This window comes from Colobus angolensis, unplaced genomic scaffold (assembly GCF_000951035.1).
Source record: "Colobus angolensis palliatus isolate OR3802 unplaced genomic scaffold, Cang.pa_1.0 Scaffold34, whole genome shotgun sequence".
NCBI classification, from domain to species: Eukaryota; Metazoa; Chordata; class Mammalia; order Primates; family Cercopithecidae; genus Colobus; species Colobus angolensis.
In genome coordinates, this window is record NW_012116710.1 from 6,162,074 (window position 1) to 6,171,243 (window position 9,170).

General features: G+C 49.7%; 1 protein-coding gene across 1 annotated transcript; it reads left to right on the forward strand.

The window, feature by feature from the left end:
• The first annotated feature begins 4,523 nt into the window (after positions 1–4,523).
• IFNL1 (interferon, lambda 1) lies at positions 4,524–6,873 on the forward strand. The gene is made up of 5 exons (XM_011952424.1): positions 4,524–4,791; positions 5,007–5,084; positions 6,159–6,308; positions 6,414–6,497; positions 6,592–6,873. Exons 1-5 carry the CDS (start codon positions 4,621–4,623, stop codon positions 6,715–6,717), a joined length of 609 nt encoding a protein of 202 aa, XP_011807814.1. The 5' UTR covers positions 4,524–4,620; the 3' UTR covers positions 6,718–6,873.
• Positions 6,874–9,170: the final 2,297 nt, after the last annotated feature.

Here is a 9,170-nt window from a genome sequence, read left to right on the forward strand (position 1 = left end):
TCATGTTTTTCCTCAGCCTCAAAAATCTCATCTACTATGGCAGGCTCAGATGCAAGCCCCAGGATCTCATCATCTAAATCAGATCCAAGTGTTGGGGAGGCTACAGTATTGCCAGGATATAGGACCCTCGAGTACGTCTGGAGACAGGGATGCAGGTGCAGCTATTTGGGATAGCCAAGGATGAATATGTAGAGCTGTGCTGCTCATCATGATAGCCACTAGCCACACATAGTAATTCAATTTAAATAAAATGACATAAAATGAAAATTCAGTTCCTGCATTGCACTTGCCAAATGTTAAATACCCAACAGCCACATCGGACAGTAAAGACGCAGAATATTTCTGTCATTGCAGAAAGTTCTAATGAACAGTACTGATTAGACCATACAAGCACAGGTATGCCCTGTGACCCAGCAATCCTCAGTTTGGGTTCTCCCAAAAGCATACCCTGAGGCCAAAGGTGCAGGTGGCTTATTTGGGAGCTGTTTCCCAGAAGCACAAGCGAGTGGGGAAACTGAGCCAGGAAGAGCAAAAAGCCAATAAATGGTGCAGAGTCGGGAGTAGAGGGAGGTACCTAGAGCGCTTCCCTGACTCAGAGTGAGCACCTCCTTAATGTTTGTTTGTTTGTTTGTTTGTTTGTTTGTTTGTTTGTTGAGACAGAGTCTCGCTCTGTCACCCAGGCCGGAGTGCAGTGGCATGATCTCGGCTCACTGCAGCCTCCCAGGCTCAAGTGATTCCTGTGCCTCAGCCTCCTGAGTAGCTGGGATTACAGGCACACGCCACCATGCCCAGCTAATTTTTGTATTTTTAGTAGAGACAGGGTTTCTCTATGTTGGCCAGGTTGGTCTCAAACTCCTGGGCTCAGGTGATCTGTCCACCTCGGCCTCCCAAAGTGCTGGGATTACAGGTACGAGCCACTACGCCTGGCCCCCCGCTTAAATTTTGACTCTGGTCCCCTAATTTGACCCACCCTACTTCCAACCCCCAAAAAGGCTACTCCTATGAGCAGCTAGAGGTCATTTGTTCTGGGGACCCTCAGAAGATCAAGGAATCATGTAGAAGTCACCTGAGAATGGACCCTCCGAGGAAAAGGGAAGCCGCAGTATTTATTCCATTGTTTTCAGCCCTCACCCTTTGAGGATTGCTACTGGGGGACTCAATCCTGCTACTTCCAGTCCGTTCTGCATGCAGACAGTAGAAAGGCCTCGGTCTCCAGCAGAGAAGCAGAAAGATCCAAGCACGTGAAGCAGGAAACTGTCAGCCTGCGTGGAAACTGACCACTGTGTCCACAAGCCGAGGGGATACAGTAGAGGACATCAGCTGGTGTGCTACTGTATATTCCAGAAAGCCTCCCACCCAGAGGACAGGTGTGAGCCTATGGTAATGGGAAGCTAGAGGCAATCTAAGTGTCCATCACTGGGAGAATAGATAAGTAAAAGTGCTGTGGTTGTGTACACCATGAAATACAGTGCACAGGAAACTTGATGTACACAGTTTGTGAAGAGATCTCAGAACCAGTGTTAGGGTTAAAGAAAGAAAGAAAGAAATAGAAGATTTATAGCACAATTCCACTTATGTAAATTGGAAACACATACTCACACAAAATCACAAATTATAAAGATACATCTTTGCAGCTATTTATCAAGTGCATTGTAGTAGGTGTTTGTGGGGGTGCGGGGGGAATGGGAATTGGCACTGGAGGAGTAAAAGCCTTGGAGGGTCTTTCGTGGGCCAATTGTGATCTTGTGTTAAGATCTGAAGAGCATGATTAATAACTTTCTGCACCAAAGGGCTAAGAAAAAAAATAAAGGAGTGGAAAATAGGAAACGTCTGCACATCAGAGCAGTTTCTTACCCGCTACACAATTATTATTACTGCAGGGATGATGATAGCAAGACAACCAGACTCACCGCCCACCTTCTCTCCAGGCAGTCCCTCCAGTCCCCAGGAAATGCGCTTGCCCCCAGCGAATAAGGAGTTCCCTACCCCTTCCATGCGTCCCAGAGGGACAGATAGGAGAAGTGGGCCTGCTACCCCCAGAGGTTCTCATCTCCCTGAACTGCATATGGAATAGGGAGCAAGTGCATAGGACTCTGATCATACTCCTTCTCTGCCTCTAACCCTCTGTGGGACCTTAGGCAAGTCACTTTGCCTTCCTATGCCTCAGTTGTCTCACCAGTAAAATGGGCATGATTATTGTATTAGGGTTCTCCAGAGAGACAGAACAAATAGGATGGTTGGATAAATAGATGATAGACAGACAGATAGATAGATAGATAGATAGATAGATAGATAGATAGATAGATAGATAGATAGATAGATAGATATAGACTAGATAGATGATATAGATAGATAGATGATAGATAGATAGATAGATAGATAGATAGATAGATAGATAGATAGATAGATAGATACACACATACATACATACATAGAGAGAGAGAGAGATAAATAGATAGATAGAGACTAGATAGATGAGAGAGAGAGAGAGGAGGGGATTTATTAGGGGAATTGGCTCAGACAATTAGGAAGGCTAATAAGTTCCATGACAGGCCATCTGCAAGCTGGAGAACCAGGGAAGCTTGTAGTTCAGCTCAGTTCAAGAACAAAAGCCTCAGGACTTGGGGGGCAGCTAGTGTAAGTCCCAGCAATTTTTTTCTGAGGTGGAATCTCGCTCTGTTGCCCAGGCTGGAATGCAATGGCATGATCTCAGCTCTCTGCAGCCTCCGCTTCCAGGGTTCAAGCAATTCTCCTGCCTCAGCCTCCCGAGTAGCTGTGACTACAGGCCTGTGCCACAACACCTGGCTAATTTTTGTATTTTTAGTAGAGATGGGGCTTCACCATGTTGGCCAGGCTGGTCTCGAACTCCTGACCTCAAGTGATCCACCTGCCTCAGCCTCCCAAACTGCTGGGATTACAGGCGTGAGCCACCATGCCCGGCTGCACATCCCAGCATTCAAAGGCCAAAGAGCCTGGAATTCTGATGTTTAAGGGCAGATGCAGGGTGTCCCAGCTCGTAAGAGCGAGCATATTTACCTTTCCTCTGCCTTTTTGTTCTATTCAGGCCCTCGGCCAATTGGATGGTGCCCACCACATTGGGTAACAATGGGTCTTCCTTACTCAGTCCATTGATTCAAATGCTAATCTCTTCTGGAAACACCCCAGAGTCATACCCAGAATTAACGCATCACCAGCTATCTGGTAAACTTAACCAGTCAAGGTGACACCTAAAATTAATCATCACAATTATAAAAATAACTACTCAGAGAAACATTAGGAGCATGAACTGAGTTAGTTAATAGGACATTCTTTTTTTTTTTTTTTTGAGACGGAGTCTCACTCTGTCACCCAGGCTGGAGTGCAGTGGCCAGATCTCAGCTCACTGCAAGCTCTGCCTCCCAAGTTTACGCCATTCTCCTGCCTCAGCCTCCCAAGTAGCTGGCACTACAGGTGCCCGCCACCTCGCCCGGCTAGTTTTTTTTGTATTTTTTAGTAGAGACGGTGTTTCACCGTGTTAGCCAGGATGGTTTCGATCTCCTGACCTCGTGATCCACCCTCCTCGGCCTCCCAAAGTGCTGGGATTACAGGCTTAAGCCACCGCACCCGGCTGTTAATAGGACATTCTTAAATCAATGGCAGAAGCTCCTTCTTGGCCGGGAGCAGTGGCTTATGCCTATAATCCTAGCACTTTGGGAGGCTGAAGCAGAAGGATGGCTTAAGGCCAGGAGTTCAAGACTGGCCTGGGCAACATAGTGAGATCCCTATCTCTACAAATATAAATAAATAATAAAATAAGGCGGTGGCTCACACCTATAATCCCAGCACTTTGGCAGGCCGAGGTGGGCGGATCACCTGAGGTCAGAAGTTCGAGGCCAGCCTGACCAACATAGTAAAAACCAATCTCTACTAAAAATACAAAAATTAGCCAGGCGTGATAATGCACACCTGTAATCCCAGCTACTTAGGAGGCTGAGGCAGGAGAATCGCTTGAACCCAGGAGGCAGAAGTTGCAGTGAGCCAAGATTGCACCATTGCACTCCAGCCTGGGCAACAAGAGCAAAACTCCATCTCAAACAATAATAATAATAATAAAATAAAAAACCAATTTTTTTTTCTTTTGAAACAGGATCTCACTCTGTCGCCCAGGCTGGAGTGCAGTGGCATGATCTTGGCTCAGTGCAACCTCTGCCTCCCGGATTCAAGCGATTCTCATGCCTTGGCCTCCTGAGTAGCTGAGACCACAGGTGCCTGCCACCACTCCTGGCTAATTTAGAATAAAAAAGAAGCTTTCTCCCTGCCACTCAGGTAGCCTTATCCCTAATCTCCGCCTGCCTCCGTCAGGGACTGCTCGAGGCCATTTGACTGAAAGCTGCCCACGGGAGTTCTAAGGATTTCAGTTTCTCTTTCCTTCTTGATGCAGCTCCCAGCTCACTTGGCCCCGCCCACACCTGTTCCCTCACCAGGCTCCCAAACTGGCCCCACTCACTCATGCCTCTGAAGTCAAAGTGGAAATTCTCATTTCCAATTACCTTTTCACTTTACACACATCATCGTGAATTGCTCATTTTGCCGGGCTAAAAAGCAGAGCCATGCCGCTGGGGAAGCAGTTGCGATTTAGCCATGGCTGCAGCTTGGATCGTGGTGCTGGTGCCTTTGGTGCTAGGCTTGGCTGTGGCAGGCCCTGTCCCCACTTCCAAGCCCACCACAACTGGGAAGGGCTGCGACATTGACAGGTTCAAATCTCTGTCACCGCAGGAGTTGGCAAGCTTCAAGAAGGCCAGGGACGCCTTGGTGAGTTCCTGTTGCTAGGGGCTAACTTCCACTTCTACGGGTGTCCCAGTTACTGCCCTGCTACTGTGGGATAGCCTCTAGCCTTCCAGCTATGGCGAACCTCTATCCTTTCTGCACTGGGTTAAACCTATGCTGTCAGGCGAACTTCATCCTTGCTACTAGGAGCTAGCTTCCAGCCATCCTGCTGTGGGCTAACCCCTGCCCTTGCTCTCTAGGAAGAATCACTCAAGTTGAAAAACTGGAGTTGCAGCTCTCCTGTCTTCCCCAGGAACTGGGACCTAAGGCTTCTCCAGGTGAGTTGGAAGTCAGGCCCCCTTCACCCTTCCCTTGACCCTCTCCCTTCTCTCCTTAAGTGGCCCCTTAGCTTTCTTTGTCTCCCTGTCCTTCACTCTCTTGGACCTCTCCTCACCTGTCCTGTGCGCTTGCCACTTCTCAACAGCTGTCTTGACTCTGTCCTTCCCCTGGGTCCCTTCTATCATCTCCCGTCGGCCCCACTCCCCTAGCTCACTCACCTGTCCCTGTCACTGTCACTTCCACTCTCACTCTTCATTTCTCTCCCAAATGTCCCCAGTCTGTCCCCCACCTGTGCCTTTCATCCTGCTCCACTTCCCCCTGTCTGTTCCCAACACTGACTCCCTCTCCCTCTCACCTGCCCTGTCACCTGTCCCTCATCATCTTTCACTGATATTCATCCAGCTCATGTTCCCCCCCATCCACCCTTCTTTTTTTTTTTTTTTTTTTTGAGACAGAGTCTTGCTCTGTCACCCAGGCTGGAGTGCAGTGGCATGATCTTGGCTCACTGCAACCTCTGCCTTCTGGGTTCAAGCGATTGTCCTGCCTCAGCCTCCTGAGTAGCTGTGATTACAGGCATGTGCCATGATGCCCAGCTAATTTTTGCATTTTTAGTAGAGACAGGGTTTCACCATGTTGGCCAGGCTGGTCTCAAACTCCTGACCTCAGGTGATCCACTTGCCTCGCCCTCCCAAAGTGTTGGGATTACAGGCGTGAGCCACCACACCTGGCTCCACCCTTCTTCTCTGTGCATGCAACTGTTCCTCTCTCACTGTGCCCCAACCTGCTTTCTCCTCACCCGTCCCCACCCCGTCCCAGGGAACCTCTGTGACCTCCGTAAGTCCCCTTTCATTTGTCTCCATTTCACTTATCCCCTCACCTGCCTCCTTGACCATCCTGCCACCCCTGTATCCTTCCTGAAGTCTTCCCCCTCCTGCCTCCTTCTCCCCAGACCCCTCACCTGTCCCCAGCACATGCACTGTGTCACCGTCCTTCCCCAGGACTGCCTACCTGTCCCCACTAACTGGGTCTTCTTGCCTGTTTTCCCTCACATGCTCTTTCTCACCTCTCCTCAGGTGAGGGAGCGCCCCATGGCCTTGGAGGCTGAGCTGGCCCTGACACTGAAAGTCTTGGAGGCTGCCGCTGACACTGACTCAGCCCTGGGGGTCGTCCTAGATCAGCCCCTTCACACCCTGCACCACATCCTTTCCCAGCTCCAGGCCTGTGTGAGTCATCGGGGCCCGGGCACCCAGGTCTGTGAGTTCTGAGCAGCATCCTTCCCCTGTGGTGGCCCAGGATCCGCCTCACACACCACCCTCCTCTGCCCACAGATCCAGGCTCAACCCACAGCAGGGCCCAGGCCCCGGGGCCGCCTCCAACACTGGCTACACCGGCTCCAGGAGGCCCCCAAAAAGGTGAGCGACCCAGGAAGAGAAAGACCAGGGTCTGAGGAGCCAATAGGAGCTCAGACCCTGGACAGCCCCTGATCCATCCCCTCCTCCCCTACAGGAGTCCCCTGGCTGCCTTGAGGCGTCTGTCACCTTCAACCTCTTCCGCCTACTCATACGAGACCTGATATGTGTCGCCAGTGGGGACCTGTGTCTGAGAACGTCAACCCATCCCGAATCCACCTAACACTCCACACCTTATTTATACACTGAGCCCTACTCCTTCCTTAAATTATTTCCTCTCACCCTTTATTTATGAAGCTGCAGCCCTGACTGAGACATAGGACTGAGTTTATTGTTTTACTTTTATACATTATGCACAAATAAACAACAAGGAATTGGAACCTTCTGTGATAGGTGAATCCTTGAGTGTGTGTGCGATTGTGGATCTGTGACTGGGTTTGGATGTCTGTGTGATGCAGGCAAAATTTGTGACTGGTTGTGTATATTTGTGTGTGCCTGACTTCTGTGACTGTGCGTGTATTTGTGTGTAAATGAGTGTCTGCCCAAACTTGAATCTAACCAAAGATGCATAACTGTGCATGTTCATGCCCACATGTGTGCAAGTATGTGTGTGTACTGCCAGGCATGGTGGCTCACACCTGTAATCCCAGCACTTTGGGAGGCTGAGGCAGGCAGATCACTTGAGGTCAGGAGTTTGAGACCAGCTTAGCCAACATGGTGAAACCCTGTTTCTACTAAAAATACATAAATTAGCTTGGAGTTGTGGCGTGCCCCTGTAATCCCAGCTACTCGGGAGGCTGAGGCAGGAGAAATGCTTGAACCTGGGAGGTGGAGGCTCTGGTGAGCCGAGATCACACAACTGCACTCCAGCCTGACTGACAAGAGCGAAACTCTGTCTCAAAAACAAAAAAGGCCAGGCGCGGTGGCTCAGGCCTGTAATCCCAGCGCTTTGGGAGCCCAAGGCGGGAGGATCACTTGAGGTCAGGAGTTTGAGACCAGCCTGAGCAACATGGAGAAACCTCATCTCTACTAAAAATACAAAAATTAACAGGCGTGGTGGTGCATACCTGTAATCCCAGCTACTCGGGAAGCTGAGACAGGAGAATCACTTAAACCTGGGAGGTGGAGGTTTGCGGTGAGTCAAGATCATACTATTGCCCTCCAGCCTGGGCAACAAGAGTGAAACTCCGTCTCAAGAAAGAAAAAGAAAGAAAGAAAGGAAAGGAAAGGCAAAGCAAAGCTCTCAGGGTGCTACATCCTGGAACCTAACAGCAATGCTGTGGGAAGCCCAGACATACAGAGGCCACATATAGGTACTCCATATGATAATCCCAGCATAGCTTTTGATTCACCCCAGCTCAGAAACCAGACATGCGAGTGAAGAAGCATTTAGATGACTCTAGGTCCCAGCTGGAGCAGAGACAAGCCATCATCACTGGGCCCTGATTAAGTTCCTGACCCACAGAAACTGTGAGCATAATAATATTTGTTTTATGACACTAAGTTTGGTTTGTTATAAGGCAATAAATCATTGGAACAGTGAGACAGCCACCAGCCCATCACAATTCACTGTGAGGTGTATCACAAGAAATTTATTACCAAAATAACCCATCAGAGTTTTTTGGGGGGAGTTGGGGAGAGGGGGACAGCATCTGGCTCCGTCACCCAGGCTGGAGTGCAGTGGTATGATCTATCTCAGATCACTGCAACCTCCACCTCCCAGTTTCAAACCGTCCTCCCACCTCAACTTCCCGAGCAGCTGGGACTACAGGTGTGTGCCTCCACTCTCACCTAATTTTTGTATTTTTCGTAGAAATGGGGTGTCGCTATGTTGCCCAGACTGGTGTCGAGCTCCTGGACTCAAGCAGTCCTCCTGCCTCACCCTACCAAAGTGCTAGGACTACAGGCGTGAGCCACCGCACCAGCCCCAACGAAGTTTCTGAATGGTTGACTTTTTGTTACATTACAGGGGTTTCAGAATAAAATTCCATTCTTATCATCCTATAACTCTCACTTCTTTGTATTGTTTGTTTGTTTGAGATGGAGTCTGGCTCTGTCGCCCAGGCTGGAGTGCAGTGACAAGATCTCAGCTCACTGCAACCTTCGTCTCCTGGGTTCAAGCGATTCTCCTGCCTCAGCCTCCTGAGTAGCAGGGACTACAGGCACGTGCCACCACTCCCAGCTAATTTTTGTATTTTTAGTAGATATGGGGTTTCACCATGTTGCCCAGACTGGTCTCGAACTCCTGGCCTCAAGTGATCCTCCCGCCTCAGCCTCCCAAAGTGCTGGAATTACAGGCATGAGCCACCGCGCCTGGCCTCCTTTGCATTCTTGAGGATTTTCTTGATTAGGAGTCAGAGGACAGAAGTACAGCCATACACAGAAATCACATACAACCAATGGGCAAAAGTTGAAGCATTCCCCTTGATAACCAAAAGCAAGTTAAATGTGGCTAGGTGCAGTGGCTCACGCCTGTAATCCCTGCACTTTAGGAGGCCTAGGTGGGAGGACTGCTTGAGGGCAGCAGTTAGAGACCAGCCTGAGCAACATAGCGACCACATCTTTACCAAAAAAAACTCCAAAATTAGGTAGGCGTGGTGGCACGTGCCTGTAATCCCAGTCCCAGGAAGATGGCTCGAGTCCAGGAGGTTGAGGCTGTAGTGAGCCATGATTGTG

Coding starts and splice junctions, on each gene's coding strand:
- IFNL1 (XM_011952424.1), top strand. CDS start 4,621: ATGGCTGCAGCTTGGATCGTGGTGCTGGTGCCTTTGGTGCTAGGCTTG. Junction 4,792..5,006: donor AGAAGGCCAGGGACGCCTTG/GTGAGTTCCTGT, acceptor CTTGCTCTCTAG/GAAGAATCACTCAAGTTGAA. Junction 5,085..6,158: donor GGGACCTAAGGCTTCTCCAG/GTGAGTTGGAAG, acceptor ACCTCTCCTCAG/GTGAGGGAGCGCCCCATGGC.